Raw genomic sequence first — 22,462 nt, 5'->3', positions numbered from 1 at the left:
GGTGCAACAAATTGCAGCTGAAGTCACCAAAAGTGGACGATTAATTAATCCACTTTTTCTTCTCCCGTTATGTAAAAATCCTAATAAAACCCTTCAGAGTTTGCGGGTCGTTTGTACAAGGCGCTGCATATCCACCCACAGCTACGGCGAACATCACGTTATTTAGATTTTTTTATTTTTTTATTTTTATTATCAGTATTAATTATTTGGATGAAAAGACTTTTCATCAGCAAGATCAAGGCTACAACTGTGACACTCTTAAAAGGCCAGACATGAAAGTGAATAGCTATGCCACATGGAAACGACACTCCCCACTCAGTCGCTCCGATTATCAAACAGAAACCTCTGAAAGGTTCGCAGATATTGCTGATGAGTGGAGTTGAAGCGCTGTCCGTGGTCCTGATGCTTATCCGCGGATTAAAACAGTGGAAATAACCCATCAAAGTTAAAAAAAAAAATCATGTTTAGAGGTTATCCTGTGTGCACAGACATATTAATTCCCAGCGTCACAGTTTGTTTCTGTGATTGATACATGGAGTGGAGGGGGGGTATAATTAACGACTAGAGGAAGGACCAGAGCAGCAAGTGATGGAGTAAACTGAATGATTGAAGGATAGCCGTGCTAATCCAATCAGATTAATGGGAGCGTGGGGGTGGGGGTGAGGGGGAGGTTGATGGTTCCCTCCTCACTCTGTCCCTTTCTTGTCCCCCGTCCAGCTTGGCGTCCCTCATCCGGGGTCAGGTGCTGACCACAGACGGAACCCCTCTGGTGGGGGTCAACGTGTCTTTTGTCAACTATCCACACTACGGATACACGCTGACGCGGCAGGACGGAATGTATGTACGACTGCAGCGCCGTTCAAATCTGGAATCTACCTCACATTGTCAGTGCGATCAGATTAGATTAGATTAGATTGCATTGGATTAGACTGGATTAGAATACTGATTTTATGAGGACTCAATGCTACTTAAGACTCAGGTAATAAGAAAACAGTCTCTATTGGGAAAACATAGCAAATATCTGATCGATATATTAAGATAAAGCAGCAAAAAAACAATCTTAATTGTTTTTGGTTTGGCTTTTAGTGCAGATATCTTAGTCCACTTAAAATTAGACTAAACTAACTTATAAGTAGATGTTCAGCAAGATATATGAGCTTGTTTTAAGTCAGTAATTCCTTAATATTGATGAAAAAGAACTACTTCCATTTGCAGATGATTTCACTAATAAGATGTTTTTCCCATTTTATAAGTGAAAACATTTGCCAGTGGAACTAGTCGTTTTTCATCTATATTAAGGAATATAGAGCTCCTGTATCATGCTGAACATCTACTTATGAGTTAGTTTTGTCTTATTTCAACCATACAAAGATATTTGCACTAAAAACACTTGGCAAGGTTTTCCCTTTCTTGCATTGAAGGTAATAATTATATGCACTTCAATTAAAAATCTGGGCTTTTATGACGTAAAATCATTGCTACAAGCTCATTGAGGAGAGGCAAATTTATCTGTACAGACTCAGAGTGCTTTAGAGAAAAGTCCTCTTGTCTCACGTGTCTCTCTCTTCCCTCTGCAGGAACTCTTGTCTTTTGGACGTTGTGCTCTGACCATACGTCTGTGTCCGTTGTTTTGTGTCCGTGTCCCGTTCTCCTTTCCTTCCAGTGTTTTTTTCTTCCAGACGCAACCGACAGCGTGCTAGCATCTTGCTACAGCTTGTGTTTCAGCAGCAGCAGCAGCAGCAGCGATTAGTTTCATGGACTTGTTACTAGAACGATCATGTGCTCTAACCTCTCTGTCCGGCCTCGTTTTCGTCTCGGCGCCGGTTTCCTTTCAGCAGTTCCAGACTCTTAAAAGCTCTCGATGTTTCCCAGAAGAAATGTGTATGACCTCTTTTGTCTTTTCCCCTAATACCTGTTATCCTGCAGATAATGACAACATGCTTGTTTCACTCTATGTAGTCTAACTTCACATTTTTAACACTTTAGACAAAAGCCATCTCTGGGTCTCTACTTTGTTTTTGTCTCTTCTTAGTAAAAGCTGACTTTGTTGCCATTCAAAGCAACGCTAGGGTCTCCATTTCAGGTCTGTTTGTTGTCGATTTTCTCAAACTATATTGAAAGAAGAAGAAGAAAAGCCCCGATTCTGTTTTTGAGCTCAGATGACTGTTCACCACAACCACAGCGCATCCCCATGTGTGCCTCATTCCCATCCTGTTTTCACGAACCTCTCCAGGTTTGACCTGATAGCTAACGGCGGCGCCTCTCTGACCCTGCGGTTCGAGCGCGCGCCCTTCCTGAGCCAGGAGCGCACCGTGTGGCTGCCCTGGAGCCAGTTTTATGCAATGGACACGGTGGTGCTTAAGACAGAGGAGAACACGATCCCAGGCTGCGATCTGAGCGGCTTCGTCAGGCCTGACCCTGTTGTGATTGCATCCCCTCTCTCCTCCTTCTTCAGCTCCAAGCCAGGGGAGAAACCCATCATACCGGAGACACAGGTGCAGTACCACTGACCTCTGGCTGCCGGCTAATCTCCCTCCTGGTTCCCCTCGCGCTCCTCCTGCTCTCCTCTGTATGCTTGTCTCTTGTAGCTCCTACCTACCTCCTCCCTGCCACCCGCTTCCATCGTCTCTCTCCCCCCCGCGCTCTCCCCTCCTCTCCCCAGCCTCCATCCCCTTCATTTCTTCCCTTCTTTCCAGTTTCTTTATTTCATCCCTCGTTTTGTCCTTCAGCCATCACTGGAAGCGCGACTCCCATTACTCTCCCTCCGTCTAATCCTCTTAATCCCCCCCTCTTTCCTGTGGTCTTTTCCTTTTGTTTCCCCAGGTGCTGCATGAGCAGATCGAGGTGCCCGGCACGGGCCTCAAGCTGTGCTACCTAAGCTCCCGCACACAGGGCTACCGCTCGCTCCTCAAGGTCACCATGACCCCGGCCGTAGTGCCGATGGGCCTGCTGAAGGTGCACCTGATGGTGGCCGTGGAGGGCCACCTCTTCCAGAAGTGGTTCCACGCCTCCCCGAACTTGGCCTACACCTACATCTGGGACAAGACGGACGCGTACGGGCAGAGGGTCTACGGTCTGGCCGAAGCCGTCGGTGAGTGGCGCAGGCGGCTTCTTCTTTCTCTCTCTCTCTCTTTCTCTCTCGGCACTCGTTTGAATACATTAAACGGTTTAACATGAAGGGGGCCACCGGCGGTGACGGAAGGAGAGGAGCTAATTAGGAAGCCTGAAGGAGAGATAATACAGCAAGTAAAGCCAGCCTAAAGTACAGCAGTAAGGCCACAGTAGAAAGGGCTCTTTTTCTTTTTTCTGTTTTTTCCCCCCCTCTTCCATACGTCTATTTCTTCCATTGAAGCTGCTTTTAGTTCAGTCAGCCAGCCGTAACTGTGGTGAAGGGTTATTAGCCATCAGGGCGAGTTAGCCGCTAACTACTGGAGCAGCAAGCAGGAGTCCAGGGGAGCCTCGCCGCTATTACTTTCTGCTGTCACAGTCACTCACAGGCGCCGTCAGCCAAACACGACTGTCAAGACGCGGGAGCCGCGGACATCCGGGGGCTTCGCTGCGGACTGTAGTGGCATGGCGGGCGTGCTGTTTGGGAAATTGGATTCAGTCAAAAAAAGAAAGAGAGAGAGAGAAAATCTTTTTCTGCTTTTCCAGTAGAGGACGAGGTCGGGTTTTCTTTCTTGTGAACTGTGAAGATGCAGTCCTGCGACAATTACTTTGTAACTTTTTGACATTTTACAGCAACGCGCTTCAGTGAATATGACCAGGCTTCATGCAGCAGACCAACACAAAGTAGTGGCTAAATGTAGAGAATACACCTTTTTTTTTTTTTACTTTTTTTAGTAAAAAATTCTTAAACCTCTCAATGAAATTTAGTGCAACTAGTAGTCATTCATGAGTCACCTAAATTAGCATTTAGAGTCACATTAATTTGCTTAAAGCTGTATTAGTATTTCGACTTTCAGTCGTCTCTATATCTAACAACCCCCATGTTAACAGTCACTTATCGGGATATATCTGTGCATCTTTGTATTTTCTTTTTTCACTATTTGGGAGGGCCTCATTTGCTTTGATTTGTGTTTTTTTAGTTTTGCACCAAAGTTATGACACTCAAATCTTCCCAACTAAGCAGTTATTTCCCTTTTTCTATCATTTATCCAGCAATGACATAATGAGATCTGAAGGTCCAATGAGGAAAAGCGGCACATCAAAGGAAGTAAAATCTCATAAAAACATCCCCAAATCCTTACAACCTTTTCAGAAAGTCGTTGAGAACAGCTGACTGGAGTCTGGTCCAGTTTTTTTTTTTTTGTTGCTATTATTATCCTGACTCTTTATGGACTACTTTCTGTAGATACTTGGTAGAAAAATGCTTTGAGGTTTCAGGCTGAAAGGTGACATAAGGTGGAAAAAAAGTTCAAGTGGTGTGAAGAGTTTCTGCAAGGCACCAAGCATCAGCATTGTTTGTGGCGAACCTGGAAACGTGCTGGAAATAGTTCTTTGACTGCGACTCAGGAGGGAGTTGATGTGTTAACAGACTTTTCTGTTTAACAAGCAGGAACACACACACACACACATGCGCACACACGCGCACACACACTCACAGCAAAACACCTTTATGAGCAATCTGAATGTATCTACCTGATCTCAACTTATTTCCCATACGTCTGCTGCTTATATTCAAATGAGTTCTGGTTTTGGACGAAGTGCTTCTATAAGCGGAGTCTTCACCGCAGTGACAAACCCTGGCCTCGAGGCTTTCCAAGCCTGCAGGGCAATATTTCCCAATTAAAAAGGTTTTATCAACATGACAGGGTGTTAGCTAGGTGTGAGAGCAGGTTTGGGCGCAGGCGCTAACTAGCTTTTTTGTGTGTGTGTGTGAGGGGGGGGGGGGGGATGCGTGTGAGTGTATCGCACGTTTCACCTTTTAAATGAACTCGGAGTAGTTTGCTCGAGTGAAGTCGGCGGATAATATTTCCTGCTTCCTTCACAGTGTTGGTCTTTTTGCTCTCTTTTTTTATCTCATAATTACACACCTGTAAGGTCTCTTTTTTTGGTGTGTGTGTCTCGCACGCAGTGTCGGTGGGCTACGAGTACGAGTCGTGTGCGAGCCTGATCCTCTGGGAGAAGAGGACCACCATCCTGCAGGGCTACGAACTGGACCCCACCAATTTGGGCGGCTGGTCCCTGGACAAGCACCACATACTCAACACGCGCAGCGGTACGTGAAAGCGCCTCGGCTTTACCCTCGACTTCAGATGATGTTTCTCTCCTTTTTGGTCTTTCGGTTATATTTAGCCGCTTCCCTCCGCGTTGCAGGTTTTCGTCGCTGCGTGTGCTTTCTTGTCTTGGATGGGGGTTGCTTCGCGTGATTCGCATTAGATTTCACAGTGGCTCTTGTTTTCAGTGAGGGTTTTTCAGGAAGTGCCTGCATTTGACTCACCCATCCAAGCTAATGCTGCTCAACAGCCAATCAGGAGCGTCGTTTTCATGCATGAGGGAGTTAGTTTATTAATAAATTGCCAATTCACAGAGTTTGTTTTAGTATAATATACAAGATTTTTTAAAAAAACTGATATCACTTGTAAGCAATGAATCAACTAATTGCATGATAAATATAAAGAAACTGAATTATTTTCATGTACGTGATTTGTTTTTCTCTTTTCTGGATGATAAAAGCCTTCGGTCTGGTGGTTTGGTCTCAACATTTTTGTTCACATAATTCATTTTATTCTTTGCTTCTGTTGCTTTGTTTTATTTATGTTGTCCAGTTAAATTTTAAAGTTTGCTGATCTTTGAGCATGTGAAAATGGTCTCAAAACAACAATATTATCGTTCATTGCAGTTAACTCCTGGCACAAGTTATCGTTCGGCAAAAAATTGTCATTATGACAGGCCTAATCACACGCAAGAACATTTAATAGAATCGGTCCAAAGCAGTCCAACCATATTCAGTTTCAGGTTTTTTAAATTAATCTGAGTGCTGAACAAATATATGGGCACATCAGGTAAAGATACGCACAGTTCCTTGATATAATTTAAAGGTTTTTTTATTGTAGAAGCGTCATCTCATGCTAAAAAAAAAACATGGTAAGAAAGTAAGCAGTATGTTAATAAAAAATAGTTTTTTTTGTTGTTTTTTTTAACTGAGGGTAGATTTACTGGCATGCTGGCAGCCCGATGCTTTTGATTTAAAACAACAGCTGTTTTGCTAAAAAAAAAAAACATTTCACAAGGTCGGAGCGTACAGAGGAAGGAATCTCTAAGTAGATCATCCAGATCTCCACAGATTTTTCTCTTCGCCTCACATGCAGCGGCTTCCTGCAGGATTTAGGTCTGGGGACCGAGGCGTCCATGAGAGGAGGAGGATTTTTCCATGTGTTTGGGATCCTTATCGCGCTGAAATGTCAACAGTGACTGATTTTTAGTTCTCTGGTAGAATCCAGCAGATGTTTATTTATCTAAAATGCCATGGGACTCCAGGGTTCATAATAAATGTTCTCTAAAATGGCTTGGATGCTTTGGAACAGAAACAGGCCCACAGCATCACAGACCCTTCTCTGTGCTTAACGGTCACCAAGATTTCCACATATTTGCCGTGTTTTCCTCCAGTTAAGTTAAGTGTTTCTTGTTAAAAAGCTTGATAAAACACACTGTGGAGTTCGGAATGCATCGTAGATCTCGTCCATCCAGCGACCCTCAGACACCACTGTACGCGCCGTTCTCTAACAGTAAGCGTTGCGGATTTGTTTACCTCCTTCGCCGTCCTGCTCTCTGCGTGTGGCAAGATAAATACGGGTCCTCATCCAGCCCACTTGGCAGTGGCTAAAAGAAATGAGCCTCTGTGTCATGACTTATTTATGCCCCAGGGAAACAGAAAGTGACAGATTAGTAATTAGGAGTTCCTGGAAACTTTTTAAGTAGATTGCTTGGGCGGAAGTAATTGTACCACTAGGGATTTTAGCAGAAACAGTTTTTTATTCCATAACATTGGATTTTTTTTTTTCTCCCCTCCTCCACCACCGCACCGAATGAATGTATTCAAATTAAAAGTGGGATTTATTCATGGCGCTTTTGCTTCTTTCAGGCATCCTGCACAAAGGCAGTGGCGAGAACGTGTTCGTGACGGAGCAACCTCCGGTCATCACGAGCATCATGGGAAACGGACGCAGGCGCAGCATCTCGTGCCCGAGCTGCAACGGCCTCGCGGACGGCAACAAGCTGCTGGCACCGGTCGCCTTGGCGATGGGCATCGACGGCAGCCTGTATGTCGGTGACCTCAACTTCGTGCGTCGGGTCTACCCATCGATGAACACGACGGGAATCCTGGAGCTGAGGTAAAAATCTGACTCCCGGAGAGGAGAAAAAAAAAAAAAAAGAACACGACCCTGTTACGTTGTAGAATGGAAGAAAAGAAGCAGAAGGAGAAGAAGAGGGTTTAGCACCTAATGTGTGTTGTTTAGCATGACGGCTAAAAAGGCGAGAACTAGAGAATAGGAAGACGTGAGCTTCATTATAAACCCTGCTTGATGCCATTCCTCCAGAGTGCTGCTACATGTTTACAATCTGCGTCGTTCGCACCACCTTCGGCTTTGGATTTCTCTCTGTTGGAAACTCTCGGCAGATTGTGTGAAGTAATATACATTCTCTTGTGTTTTTCTGCCTCCTATTCTTAAAGGAACAAAGACTTCAGGCACAGGTGAGATACTTCTGTCAAGAAATTAAAACTTATAGCTTATACTGAGGAGAGCATGCAATGTCTTGTAAGTATGTCTGTACCCCTTGAAATTTTCCACATTTTTTGTCAAACCAGAACTACAAACCTGTTTTATATTTGTTTCATGTGACATATCTTAACTGTGAGGGAAATTTTTACTTGCTTTTTAGTTTTGTTTTAGTGTAGTTGGAGTTTTACTCTTAACATCCCTCAACTAAAATTGAGGTCAACCCAGAGGTTTGTCAGGAGCACAGCAGACACTGAAGGATTAAAAATATCAAGCAATATCCGAAGCTTTGAACATCTCACAATGGATGAACGAGAAAAAGAGTACGACTCAACTACAAACCCATCAAGACGATGGATGTTGGATGTTCTGACAGCTGACAAAAAAAAACCTGCGGTATCTCTGGAGGAGCTTCAGGGATTCACAGCTTAGGTGAAAGAAAAGGGCGTTCTTGGAAAAAGAGCAGAGATGGCAGCCAAATCCTGAAAGAAGACTTGAGATTCCTAAACCCAGTCAAAGTCCAGAGACCAATTTAAATGAATCGAAAACTCTCAAATGTTTGTTGTAAAACTACTTTTCTAATGAATATTGGGCAGAAAAAACCATTCTAGATGTGGTAAGAAACATACCGTAAATAAAGAACTTGTAGGCAATGGTGGTTCTACAAAGTGTTACAGCAGCTGAAACATTACAAAGGTTTTGGGTGAAACAATTTGAAAAACGCTTTTTTAGTTTTCCCTTCACCTCCTGTTACAAGTTACATTCGACTGTGATTTAAAATCCCAAGAAAATACATAAACCTTTTGCTTCAAAGGTTGCAATGGTTAAAAGTGCCAACTTTGCATTAAAAGTGTCGTTATTTACCGAATGATACTTCATGACAACAGTCACAAACATTCATAAAGACTCCTTCATGTTTATGACACCGTCATGTCAGTCTTATGCACACCCCTTCAAATAAAGTGTTACCACATTTTCTTTTTGTGAAGTGGGCAAAATGCTGAAAAGTTCAAGGGGTCATGAACGTACAGCTGAAGACGTTCAGCTAAAAGCTGTCCCGTTACATCTTGTTTCCTCTCACTTCAGCAATAACCCAACCCATAAGTACTTCCTGGCGGTGGATCCGGTATCCGGGGCGCTGTTCATCTCGGACACCAACTCCAGGCGGATTTATAGGGTTCGCTCGCTGACGGGTGGCCGGCTGCTGTCTGACAACGCCGAGGTGGTGGCGGGGACAGGGGAGCAGTGCTTACCCTTCGACGAGCGCTGCGGCGACGGTGGAAAAGCCACTGAAGCTACGCTAATGAGCCCCAAAGGTAAGAAGAACCCTTTCCCGGCTTTGTTTTTATGAACATCTTCATCTCATTTTTGCTTCAAGAATTCCATTCCTTCGTAGGAATCAAGATTTAAGAAAAATAAATCGAACACATTCCACAAATGACTTGGCTTTGGGAAACATTGGCTTATGCAGTGATCTGTAGTTCAGCTCAGAAGAAATGACATCCTCCTATATTTTCACATGAAAGTACCGCCTTGTGACTCGACGGAAGCAGGACAGAGACTGGAGCAGTTTATAAACCAGGTTAATGTTAAACTTATAATGGAATTATTTTTGTGGATCAGTGGATCTCGGCACACTGTGACACCAAACTGTCAAACGTGTCACGCTGTAACATTTCTTGTCAGTGACACGAGAGTGTGTAATGTGGGGCTGCAGGATGCCACCACTCTACAGTATGTGTATGTTTGAGTGCGTGGGTGGGAGGGCTTTCTGAAGGATCAGACAGCAGTCGTTCTCTTTTACCTGTCACAAACCAAACATCAACTTCATTTTTCTTCGTCGAACTTTTTTGCGTTTTAAGCGGTTCCTACATATTTTCGGTTTACAAATTCCAGACTTTTGGAGATCTCCAGATCTGAAGTTTGATATGATTTTAACGTGGAACCTGCAATAATCTTAAAAGGAAAGAAGAACCCAAGAGAGGAAGCAAAGACATAAAGGGGGAAAGAAAGTATTAAGGAAGAGGAACAGGTGCTGGGTGCAGGACACTGAAGAATAAGATATGACACAAGTAAGGAAATAAAGGATGGATTCAAAAAAGAATAAAACACAGGGAGGCAGCACAGAAATGGAAGGAAGAACAGAAAGAAGGTTGTAAGAAACAAGAATGAAAGGACAAAAGGAAGTAAGGAAACACAAATATGGCGAAAGCAGTAAGGGCACAGGAAAGAACAGCAAGAAAAAGTGAATGACAATGATACAAGAAAGGTAGCAGAGAAGGAGGGGAAAAGGAAGGAAGTATGCAATAAAGAAAGATAAGTTAAGAAAGATAAGAAAGCTAAAAAGAAAATAAATACAAAGAAGGAAGGTGATAAAAAGGGCAGAAATTGAAAAACTTGTAATCTACAAAAAAGTCTTGAAATTCTAATACTTTTGCTTTCTCCTTATTTCTTCTGACGTAGTTATCCAGAAAACTTTCAAATCAAAATCCATAGTTTTCCAGACTGTGCGGGAGCTCTTGTTCGCTCAGTATTAAGCGGTCTATGCTTAACTGCCACCCAGCAGATTTGCATCTCATTGCATCTAGCAGTTATTTTGGTGTTCAACTCATGTGGTGGCGGTGGAATAAATGGCGACGTCACAAAAAAAAACAAAAAAACGCACCAACTGAAAAAGCAGTGCAGGTAAAAGTGCACTAAAAACCACTTTCCACTCCAGACGACCCCGCTCACAACCCGCAATTGCCCTCCGAGAGGGGGCCCGGGCTCTTCTCTGCATCCCGATGACTCATCCTCGGAAACGAACACTTCTCGACAGTTCAGCGCCCGTTCCATGGCTAACCCCCTTCCCACACACACACACCGACCACCCCCACCCCTCCTCATCCGCTGAAGCACCGAGCGATCCAGCTGCCAGGGCTGCCATCCGTTTCTCAGCTGCCACACCGAGTGGAGTTTAATTGACTTAAAATGTCTGCTGGGGTTGAGTTATGAGTCGTCACTCACGGGGTGTTCATCTCTGCGCTCGACAGGCATCGCTGTGGATAAAAATGGCCTGATGTATTTCGTGGACGCCACCATGATCCGCAAGGTGGACCAGAATGGCATCATCTCCACTCTGCTTGGCGCCAACGATCTAACTGCCGTCCGGCCGCTGAGCTGTGACACCAGCATGGACGTCAGCCAGGTGAGGAGAGAGTGAAGGTGATTGATGGCCGTGATAGACGATGATGTAGCGTCCCCTGAGTGCTGAGCTGTGAGGCTCGGTGGACGCGAGCCAACCCGGGGGGTCGGGGGGAGACGGATATAGGGAGGGATTAAGGAGTCCGTGGATCAATGAATGGATGAGAAGAAAGAGAACCCGTCTGCAGTCACTTAGAAAAATTAAGACACTTTGCTAAATCTTGGCTTTAGTGACCGTCTCATATATATATATATATATATATATATATATATATATATATATATATATATATATATATATATATATACACACATATACTCTGTTTCTTCCTAACAGGTCCGTCTGGAGTGGCCCACGGACTTAGCAGTGAACCCCATGGACAACTCTCTCTACGTCCTGGAAAACAATGTCATCTTACGCATCACTGAGAACCACCAGGTCTGTGCTAACATGGCCATGGAAGCCCCTAAGGATGAACACTCACCACAGTGTCCTGACAAGATTTTGTTCCAATTAGGCTTTCTCGGGCCAATTTAGAAGTAAAAGTTCCAAGTTTTGCAGCATTGGACAAAATAACGCCTTTATTAGTTCCAAGAACTTTCAACCTTCCTCGATGTACAGTGCTGTGTAGTAACACTCAAAGCTCTTGAACTCTTCGACATTACAACCATTTCAGAATTCGAGGCAAAGAAGTGCATGACTGTGGGACGAAAAGGTTAAACGGATTACAATTTTTTTAAAGAGTAAAAGAGTGGTAACTCTTTTACTCCTAAATAGAATCCAGTGCAAACAGTATAGTAGATATTTTAATAAAATAGAGTCCACCTGCATGAAATTACAACTTAGTTCAAACCAGTTGTACTTCACAGAGATCAATGCATGACTCAGAGAAAGAGGTAAGAAGCCCATGATAAATCTGGAATAGTTTCAGAGAACCACGACTCGGGTAGGACAATCTGTCGAAAGGACAACTGTTGGTTATGCACTTTAGAAATGCATTGCACACATCTAAAAGTGTGGAAAAAGTCTCTGCTAAAAGAAAGTCATAAACTTTATCACAAGCCTTTTAAGGGACAAACACATGGAAGAAAGTACTGTGGTCAGAAGAGATCAAAACAGAACCTTTTCCAGAACAAACACCACGACGGGGAGACTTTTCCTTGCCATTTAATTGGAAGATAGAGATTGTTGACTATAGACTGGAGGGCAAAGGCTCTTTCCCAGTAGGAGAACACTTAACACGCAGCCGGAGTTACAATGGCATGGTTTAGATCAAAGCATATTCATGTGTTAGCAAAATTCAGACCCCAAATCTAATAGATAATCTGTGACAAGACGTGTAAACTGATGTTCACCAACACGTTTCATCCAAAGCGATTAAGCTTGAGCGATTTCGGAGTGAAGTTTTTACTTCCAGACGTGCATGTCAAAATACATGAAATGGCAACTTTCAAAAAAAATGTTTATATGGAAGTAACTGATTTCTTTCCTTCTCATGACAAAATGTTATACTTTATCAGATATATTGGAGATTAATTGAAATATTTTTTTCATGTAATAAAATGTGAAGTTTAAAAAAAATAATAATCATAAACCAACTTAATACTGTGTAGCTGTGTAGCCCATACTTAGATATTTTGGGGGGCGGGGTTATTTGTAAAAATGTTTGAAAACGACATATCCTTTCAACCACATAAAGTCCCAACAACGGTTTCACTACAACCCCATAACTGAGTCTTCTTTCTTATGTCGTTTCCCGTAGGTGAGCATTATTGCCGGCCGGCCCATGCATTGCCAAGTGCCAGGCATTGACTACAGCCTCAGCAAGCTGGCTATACACGCCGCCCTGGAGAGTGCCACAGCCATCGCCCTGTCCCACACCGGCACTCTCTACATCGCTGAGACAGATGAGAAGAAGATTAATCGAGTCAGACAGGTAGGCCCTGGAGAAGCCTTGAGCTCTGTTGTTTGTCTTTCCTGCTGGTTTAGAATAAATTTGCTTCTTTCAAGATATTTTTGGCTGCTAAACCTGGCAGCTCCTCTGGTTCAAGCTGAGATTTCCAGATTACAGTACTCCTACTTCGCTTTACCTCAGACTGAACTTTGCTGTTGGCAGAACGCTCCATTTGATCACGCAACTCTCCTCTGTTCTCTGCTCGGGTTCAGGTGAACATCAACGGAGAGATCTCTCTCCTGGCCGGCGCCGCCTCCGACTGCGACTGCAAGAATGACGTCAACTGCAACTGCTTCTACGGCGACGACGGCTACGCCCCCGACGCGGGCTTAAACTCCCCGACGTCCCTCGCCGTCTCCCCCGACGGCACCCTCTTCATCGCCGACCTCAACAACATACGGATCAGGGCGGTGCGGGCGAACCGGCCGGGCCCGGCCCTCTCGAGCGTGGGGTTTGCTGGGTCGGCGCAGTACGAGGTGGCGTCACCGCGGGAACAGGAGCTGTACGTCTTCGACGGCGAGGGCCTTCACATCCAGACAGTCAGCCTCGTGACCGGGGAGCCCCTTTATAACTTCACCTACGGCTCGGACGGCGAGCTGGTCATGCTGGTGGACAACTGCAACAACACTGTCAAGGTCAGGCGAGATGGCCAAGGGCAGGGAGGAGGAGCCGGCCTGCTCAGGCTGGTGCTGCTGCCCGAGAATCAGGTGGTGACCCTCGGATTGGACCCGACCGGGGGGCTGCGCAGCGTGTCCGCCATGGGCCAGGAGGTGGCTTTGATGGGCTACAGCGGGAACACGGGCCTGCTGGCCACCAAGGCTGATGAGACCGGATGGACAACATTCTACCAGTAAGTCTCAGCAGAGGGTCTAAAGTAAATGTGCATGTCCTGCTCTGGTCCAATTTCACATGTTATCCTGCTGCCCCCTAGTGTTTGCTTTGGAAACTACATCTAAAACCTGTACCAACACTTCCTTCAGCAGTACATTTATTTGCCAACACCTTTAAATCGTATCCTTTCCCCCCACCCCAGGTACGACAGCGAGGGCCGCCTGACCAACGTGACATACCCGACGGGCATGGTGACGAGTCTCCACCGCGAGATCGAGCGTTCCATCAACATAGACATCGAGAGCTCAAGCCGGGACGACGACGTCACCGTCATTACCAACCTGTCCTCGGTCGAAGCCTCCTATACAGTGGTGCAAGGTAGGCCGATTAAACGCAGCAGCAGGAATTCACTTTTTCCGTGTTCAGATTTATTTTTTTTCCAGCCTTAAAAAGTCCAATCGGAAGACTTTAATTAAGTAACGACGAGTCACACAGAGTTCTCCTTTTAAGATCGCAGCCTCCCCTCTGTGTTGGTAAATATGCTGACCTCCCATTTTAATTTTCATTCATTTATGTGCGCGCTCCGGGAGATTATTTTCCGCCCCTCTTTTCTTCTCTCAGTCCATTTTATGGTGGGGAAAAAAAAATTACCAATATATAAGTTGTTAATCCCATCTGGGTCATCCAGCTTTTGAATGTCATCCCAGCAAAATTCATTAACTCACGTTGAGTGAATCCTCCTCATCCCCCAAGCTCTCTCTCTCTCTCTCTTCACACGCGCACTCAGCCGGTCCCCATGATCCCTGAGCTTATTTGGTGTGTTTAGAAAAGAGGAGGAAGAAGAATAATTGTGTTCTTCCCCTTGACCGGCGCGAGCCGCGGTGATGCCGAGCCGGATGGGTTGCAGATGCAGTCGGCGGTGCTACACCTGCGTTTCGGCGGCCGGCGCAGCGTTTGTTCACCACGCTTTTAAGTTATTTAGGGTTTCCTCCACACCGTGTGGGTTTTCAGCTCAGCCTCTCCGCTGACATCCTCACTTAACCGTCTTCCCTCGCTTCCCGCTCTTCCTCGCGCTCTTCATTAACTCGTGCACAGTGAATTCTCCCTGGCCCCTCAGGCTCTCATTTCACCCCCTCTCTGTCTTTTCCTCAACCTCGCCGCCGTTTTATTACGAGGTTGTTCAGACAGAGCGAGCAGGAAAGATTTATCTAAAGGCTGGTGCTGCCAAGTCAGTGGAAAAAAAGAAAAGAAAAAAAACGCTTCACTTGTCTGTTTGAGGCATTGTTAAAATGTGCCTGGAGCTTTATTACAAATTGGCCTTATGGATTACTGTCATTTATGGCAGAGTGTCAAATAAAAAAAATAAATAAATAAACGAGCTTCTCACTTTTCTGTAAATTGAATAAAGAAAGATCCAAACTCTGCATCTCCAGGAGAAATCAGCTGAAAACAATTTTATCTCCATCATTGTCATCAAGACGTCTGTTTCCAAACATCAGAGGGGAAAATTAGCCTCGGCATTAGGGACGGGCTTATCTCACTCCTTTCTTGTGAGAAAGACAATAAATTGTAAAGATAGAGAGATGGTATAGGGACATCAGTTCAGCATGAAGGCTTTCATTCAGATTATTTTTCACTTTAAAGAACATAATCAAGGAAGCCCATCTGTTTTACAGACTGGATCGTGTTCTGTTTGACATGAGCCTTAACTGAAAATCTTGCATGTCGATAAGATACCAGCAGACGTAAAGGGCCTTTTTCTGTGTGATCATTTCTGATTGGTTGCTTTTGGGCAAGCAAACACAATTCCTCTTGCTTAATGTGAACCAACTTAAGCTAACCTAACTTAGACCATTGGTTATGGCTGCTTTTATCAAAAAGGTTAAAACTTTTTTGATTTTGATTATTTTCCTGAACTCAGTCCTGGCTCAAGTATGGAATAATACATTCCTAGTTTGTTTGACGCACACAGGGTTGAGCCAGTGTAGCAGGTCAGGTGCTGCACCAAAAAAATATGTAGAAGTGACAAATGTAAGGTTATAAAAAAGAAGGGAAAAAAACAGCATTTGGTGAAGGTTGTGTGTTAATCATTGGACAGTTGGACAATGATAACAGACACAGAATAACCAGACACTCTCAGACTTAAAGGTGGAAACCATGCATGTCTTTGTAAGGTGGGAGGAAAGACCCCAGTATGTTAATCCCAGCCAGGACTCTAATCTAGGACAATATTGCAAAATTGTCTGAATCATTTTTATTTCTAGTTTTATTCTACATTTAAATATCGCATTAAAATAAAATGACCATTTAACCACTTGAATTTGAACAAAATTCATACTCGGTGTATAAAGGTGTTTTGCATATTGACTTTACAATTTCCATTGTGTCATTGCTAATCGGAGCTAGCACTAGCTTGATTTAAGCACCAAATTTAAGTTAATACAGGTAAAGAACATATATAATGTTAAAAAAACAGTTGTAAGCAAGCATAAAGTGGGGATCTAAACATAGCTTCTTTACCAGTTTATATTGATGTTATGGTCAATTCTTTGGTCAACGTGTAAAAGTTAAATATAGCTAGCAGTAGCTTGTGATAACTACTTGGCAAGTAGAAATCTGTTAACTTCACTCAACAAAATAGTTATTTTTAGTGTGAATTGGAGTAATTAACACAACCAGCTGACATTAACATTAGTACACAGTACAACTTTATGATTTTATCATTAAATCTTACCAAGGAGTCCAAACTGGCAGGTTATAAAAAGATGTGAGGCTCCTTTATATCTCTTTGACCAAAGGATTTGTTGGCACAATCCAACAGAATTTACCCAATGCCTGGGTTCTATAAATAACCATTCATTTTTGTGTGTGTGTGAAAACAAACTAAATATCTGTGGTTTAAGAAATAAAAAATAATAATAATTAAACAATGGACACCATTTTCACATTTACAAGTTTCTGTAATGTTTAATTTATAAATCCATTAGCCTTATCAAATGTGATTTTTCTTCTGATCTAATCGAGTTATATTCTCTAACCATAAATATTGGCCGTTTTTACTCATTCCTTTCGGACCACGTTGAACCACAATCAATATTTGCTGTTTGAGATGCTAGATGTGTTTGCTGCGGGCTCCAAGAACCCCTGATTGCAGAACGTAGTCCTTGCTCTTAAACTCTGTTTTCTTGATCTCTCCCTACAGACCAGGTGAGGAACAGCTACCAGCTGTGCAACAACGGCACCCTGAGAGTGATGTATGCCAACGGAATGGGCATCAGCTTCCACACCGAGCCCCACATCCTGGCAGGCTCCGTCAGCCCCACTATCGGTCGGAGGAACATCACCCTGCCCACCGACAACGGCCTCAACTCCATCGAGTGGCGTCTGCGCAAAGAGCAGACCAAGGGCCGGATCACCGTGTTTGGGAGGAAGCTGAGGGTAATTGCTAATTTTCTAAAGTGAATGGTTGAATGATTGATTTAAACACTCATTGCCCAGGTATTCACAACTCAAACTTTTAGATTTTTTTCTTTTTGTCATGCAACTAATTACGATGTAATTTCAGATGTTTTTGTGAAATAGTGAAGCAGCGTAAAACTTTTGTACAAAACTTTGCTCGTTTTTGAACTTCAAAAAACATCTGCTGGAGTGAATCGACTGCTTTTCTCTTAGGCTCACGGACGCAATCTTCTCTCCATCGACTTCGACCGCAACACCCGCACTGAGAAGATTTATGACGATCACCGCAAGTTCACGCTGCGCATCATGTACGATACTCAGGGCCGCCCGGCCATGTGGCTGCCGAGCAGCAGCTTGGCGGTCGTCAACGTTTCCTATTCGCCCACCGGACAGCTCGTGGGTCTGCAGAGGGGCAGCATGAGCGAGAAGACCGAGTTTGACCCCCAGGGTCGCATCCTGTCCCGGTCGTTTGTGGACGGCAAGATCTGGAGCTACAGCTACCTTGATAAAGTAAGTACATCTATCTTTAAAAGAGCCACGCAGGACTTAGGTTTTGCCAAGAAAGGCAATAGCGACAGTAATTTGAATAGGGGAATTGAATGAAATAATACATCATTTTTATGGTCACGAAGGTGCAAATTTGTCAAGGGAGAGCAAATTACTCCCAGTGCTATTTCACAGGAGGCAAGTCATCCATTGATAATGCTATTATATTAATCTGTATTTCAACACTCTGCTCTTTTCCTCCAGTCCATGGTGCTGCTGCTGCAGAGTCAGAGACAGTACGTCTTTGAGTTCGACGCCTCGGGTCGGGTCACAGCTGTCACCATGCCCAGCGTCGCCCGCCACACCATGTTCACGCACGTGTCTGTTGGCTACATCCGCAACACCTACAACCCCCCAGAGAGCAACGCCTCCATCATCCACGACTTCAGCGAGGACGGCAGGCCGCAGGCCACGCACTACATGGGCACCGGCCGCCGCGTCCTCTACAAATACGGCAAGCTGGCCAAGCTGTCAGAGATTGTGTACGACAGCACTGTTGTCACATTCGGGTACGACGAGACGGCCGGCGTCCTCAAGATGGTCAACCTGCAGAGCGGCGGCTTCTCTTGCACCATCCGCTACCGCAAGATGGGCCCCCTGATCGACAAGCAGATCTACCGCTTCAGCGAGGAGGGCATGGTGAATGCCAGGTTCGACTACACCTACCATGACAACAGCTTCCGCATTGCCAGCATGAAGCCCGTCATCAGCGAGACCCCGCTGCCCGTTGACCTCTACCGATATGATGAGATCTCCGGAAAGGTGTGCCCGTATCGCCAGCTCGGCATCTTCGTCTCTCTTTAGGCACCAAATGTGTTTTTCGTCCTTCTGCGGACTCTTCCCTGACTATTTCCCTCTTTCCCACAGGTGGAGCACTTTGGGAAATTCGGGGTCATCTATTATGACATTAATCAAATCATCACCACAGCCGTAATGACGCTGAGTAAGCATTTCGACACCCACGGTCGCATCAAGGAGGTCCAGTACGAGATCTTCCGTTCGCTCATGTACTGGATGACGGTGCAGTATGACAGCATGGGCCGGGTTGTGAAGAGAGAGCTCAAGATTGGGCCCTACGCCAACACCACTCAGTACCGCTATGACTATGATGGAGACGGACAGCTCAGCGGTGTCAAGGTGAATTTCTGTTTGCACAGATTGAGTTTCCCTCCTCCGGCCCCTCATTATGTTACCAGGGAAAGTTGCGCCTGCAATGTCGCTAAAAGCTTTTGAATGATTCACCATTTTGCACAGGTGAACGACTGGTCCACCTGGCGCTACAGCTACGACCTGAACGGCAACCTCCACCTGTTGAATCCCGGCAACAGCGCCCGGATCCTTCCCCTCCGCTACGACCTCAGGGACCGCATCACCCGCCTGGGAGACGTCCAGTACCGCCTAGACGAGGACGGTTTCCTCAGCCAGCGCGGCTCGGACGTCTTCGACTACAATTCCAAAGGTCAGCTCCTGAGGGCCTACAACAGAGGACCGGGCGGCTGGAGCGTGGTGTACCACTACGACGGGCTCGGCCGTAGGGTGTCCACGCGGAACAGCCTGGGACAGCACCTCCAGTTCTTCTACGCTGACCTGAACCATCCCACCAGGGTGACGCATATCTTCAACCACTCCAGCTCTGACATCTCATCGCTTTACTACGACCTGCAGGTATGTTTGAGTTATCAGTATGTGTCCTTGTATTTCAGTACAGCACTGTGTGCAACGATTAGCACCCATCATAAAAATGTGCAAAAGTCTTTAAGCTGAATGTCTGTCGGTGCATAAGCATCATCTTTACAGGTGACAAAAATCCCAAGAGCCAAAGTAATCTGCCTGCTGAATCAACCCTACAGATAACGGCAACAAAAACATTTTTTAATTTGTTTTTTTTTTTTTGTGGTATAGATTGATCAAAGGCGTTAGGAGGTGTTCATTTGTCATCCTCAATTTGCTGTTTCCCTGGGTTATAAATGTGTCATAGAGGCTCATTTCTTCTTCGCCAGTCTTTAAAATATGAAAGACTATATTGGCATTCAAGTAAAGCCTATAAATGTACAGCTTCATGAATAAAGTAATGTCTTCAAGAAAACAGCGATTTGCTTAAAATCGCCCATATTTACGATTAAATATATGATTAAATACAGTTGTTCTAAAAAGTTTAGAACAACTGTAACCTTAAGAGTTCTTTACTGTGGTAAAGAGTTCATCTAAAGGTCGCCATAACAACCACTAGATCCTACCTACGTATATGTCTGGGAATAGCCTCTTCTGTCATTCAGTCACAAACGTAAAGGTCAAACTAGCGCTTGGAGTTTTATTGAAACTTTGCAACCCGGTATGATGTGAGTAAGATTTAGCTTTTCAACAACAAAATCCCCTTTCTTGAACAAATGATGAATTTTTGAAAACACCTCACGCCCGCAGTTAAACATAGTGGAGGACCTATGATGCTGTGGGCGTTTTTCTCTTCCAAGTACTCTGAGATCTTGAGAGTGCCTGACATGATGACGTTTTTTAAAATACAAGATTTTTTTTTTTTTTTTTTTTTTACTAAACTCTAGAAAAGTTGGAAACTAAAAAAAGAGATGTCATTGGGTCAAATTACCAAATTAACAGGAAAAATGGTTCACCAGACTTATAACTGTTGTGTGCAAGCTATATTTCTTTCCCAGTTAAACAGATTTACGTAAATGTAGGGTTAAAATACACATAAGCATGAACTCATTTTAAGGCTTTCTGCACATCTTTACCAGAGGTTCCAGGATGCTGAGTATCAGGGAGTTCTGATCGTTTCTCTCTGGGATTCACAGGGTGAACAATGCAGCCCAATCTGTTTCATTTTGTTTCATGTCGTTTTATCTTTGGAGGAGCATTGTGACCTAAAAATTGAATCATCTCTTCATTAGGGCCACTTGTTTGCAATGGAGGTGAGCAGCGGAGAGGAATATTATATTGCATCTGACAACACAGGAACCCCACTGGCAGTTTTCAGCAGCAACGGGCAGATGATCAAACAGGTACAACCCAACATTGTTTTATCTGTTATTTTTTTATCCTTATACTGCATTTCCGTCACAGAGTAACGTTCCTCCTGTTCGCTTCACCCAGGTGCAGTACACAGCCTACGGTGAGGTGTACCTCGACTCTAACCCAGAGTTCCAGCTGGTGGTGGGTTTCCACGGCGGCCTGTACGACCCGTTGACCAAGCTGGTGCACTTCACCCAACGAGACTACGACGTGTTGGCCGGACGCTGGACCTCGCCCGACTACAGCATGTGGCCCAAGATAGGAAGAGACCTCTCCCCGTTTAATCTGTACATGTTCAAGAACAACAACCCGCTCAGCGACATGCTGGACGTCAAAAACTACGTCACAGGTAGAGAATGTCGTCGGGTGTTGATTGTTCCTTTTCCGGGATAATGAAGCATAACGTAACGTTCAGACATGCCTCGGATCTGCCAGGTCCATCTTGGGATATTTAACTCTGGGAGACTTTTAATTTCAGCTCACTAAACATAAACTGAGCTTTACTTCAGCTTTGATAACGTCAGTAATCTGCAGGAATAAACGTCGGTTTCTGTGTGAGTCACAGAGGCAAAACTCTTGAGTTTTTTTTGTTTTTAAATGATCAAACTGGTGATTCCTTTCCTATCATGTTTAACTGTGTCATTTAACAGACTGTGTTTTGTGTCTCATCTGCTGCTGTAGATGTGAAGAGCTGGTTGGTGATGTTTGGCTTTCAGCTCAGCAACATAATCCCAGGATTCCCTCGACACTCGCTCTACTTTGTGGAGCCGCCGTATGAGCTTCAAGCCACCCAGCATTGTGAGAACGGACAGGTAAAGTCAACCAACCAAAAAATAAATGGATGCATATTTTTACAGTAAATGTAAAATACAACTTTTTTTTTTTACCAAATTTTTAATAAAAAAAAAATTGTTTCTTAAAACACTACTCACATTTTATCTATTGCAACCACAGAAATTACTGCTTTATTCCAGATTTTATGTTGTAAATTAATGCAAAATAAAGAAGTGAAAGCTAAAGAATATGATTGTTTTTTTTGTTCATTTTTTATACTCAGCACCTCTAAACCACCTTTTGCTCCAATTACAGCTGGATTTTTTTTACGCTTTGTTTTGTGCTGCCATCTAGAGTGAACATTCTATTGTCTTCTTTGAAAATAACTTTTTAAGATCAATCCGGTTGGATGAAGAGTAGTCAATTTTAACTTTTACCAAAGATTTTCAATTGAATTAAGTTTTTGGCTGTAACTAACCCTAACCATAACCAACACATGAATATGCTTTGCTTCTAAACTTTTATTTTAGCTGCGTTTCCATCACAAATGCAAACAAATCTTTTTTTCGATATTCTGCTAATATCAGAAAATGCGGTGTTTCCGTTAAATAAAAAGTGTGATTAAAATCAAAAATAAAAGCAAAACATGGTGGAGATGGATGTACAAACTAGCATGAGGTATATTGATATTTCAGTGCCCATAATCAGCCAACAGAGGAGACGTTGCCGTTGTATTCAGGCATTGCAGAGACAAGTTTATCTCGCGTAGCAATTTGAATTTTGACCAAGAAGTTCAATAGTTGTCTCATTTGACTGATTATGGTTTAGCTTTCTGTAGAAGCCCAAATGCTCTGAAGGGATTTGTTTGAACTGGATTTGTTGCGGAACATCAAAGCAAAGACCAAAAATACCTTCCCTAAATTTGGTGTTTGTAGAAAACCATAAATTATATTGTTAAATTTGCAA

The 22,462-nt window shown here is 44.0% G+C and overlaps 1 protein-coding gene across 19 annotated transcripts in view; it reads left to right on the top strand.

The window, feature by feature from the left end:
* Window positions 1–22,462, top strand: part of tenm2a (teneurin transmembrane protein 2a) — a 284,579-nt gene that overhangs the window by 257,721 nt on the left and 4,396 nt on the right. For all 19 annotated transcript variants that reach the window (XM_081611630.1, XM_081611631.1, XM_081611635.1 and 16 more), the window contains 20 exons: window positions 718–837; window positions 2,234–2,495; window positions 2,824–3,091; window positions 5,078–5,221; window positions 7,088–7,337; window positions 7,679–7,699; window positions 8,811–9,040; window positions 10,757–10,911; window positions 11,245–11,346; window positions 12,671–12,844; window positions 13,075–13,712; window positions 13,896–14,071; window positions 16,896–17,131; window positions 17,366–17,662; window positions 17,903–18,460; window positions 18,566–18,835; window positions 18,953–19,363; window positions 20,602–20,712; window positions 20,804–21,071; window positions 21,404–21,534. In XM_081611630.1, coding sequence (XP_081467756.1) covers window positions 718–837; window positions 2,234–2,495; window positions 2,824–3,091; window positions 5,078–5,221; window positions 7,088–7,337; window positions 7,679–7,699; window positions 8,811–9,040; window positions 10,757–10,911; window positions 11,245–11,346; window positions 12,671–12,844; window positions 13,075–13,712; window positions 13,896–14,071; window positions 16,896–17,131; window positions 17,366–17,662; window positions 17,903–18,460; window positions 18,566–18,835; window positions 18,953–19,363; window positions 20,602–20,712; window positions 20,804–21,071; window positions 21,404–21,534 — 4,822 coding nt within the window. The remainder of the gene's footprint in view (window positions 1–717; window positions 838–2,233; window positions 2,496–2,823; window positions 3,092–5,077; window positions 5,222–7,087; window positions 7,338–7,678; window positions 7,700–8,810; window positions 9,041–10,756; window positions 10,912–11,244; window positions 11,347–12,670; window positions 12,845–13,074; window positions 13,713–13,895; window positions 14,072–16,895; window positions 17,132–17,365; window positions 17,663–17,902; window positions 18,461–18,565; window positions 18,836–18,952; window positions 19,364–20,601; window positions 20,713–20,803; window positions 21,072–21,403; window positions 21,535–22,462) is intronic.

The sequence above is a fragment of the Poecilia reticulata genome, chromosome 10 (genome assembly GCF_904066995.2).
Source record: "Poecilia reticulata chromosome 10, P_reticulata-male-v2, whole genome shotgun sequence".
Taxonomy (NCBI): domain Eukaryota; kingdom Metazoa; phylum Chordata; class Actinopteri; order Cyprinodontiformes; family Poeciliidae; genus Poecilia; species Poecilia reticulata.
The sequence above is the reverse complement of the archived record's forward strand: the minus strand, read 5'-3'. Positions and strand labels throughout refer to the sequence as shown.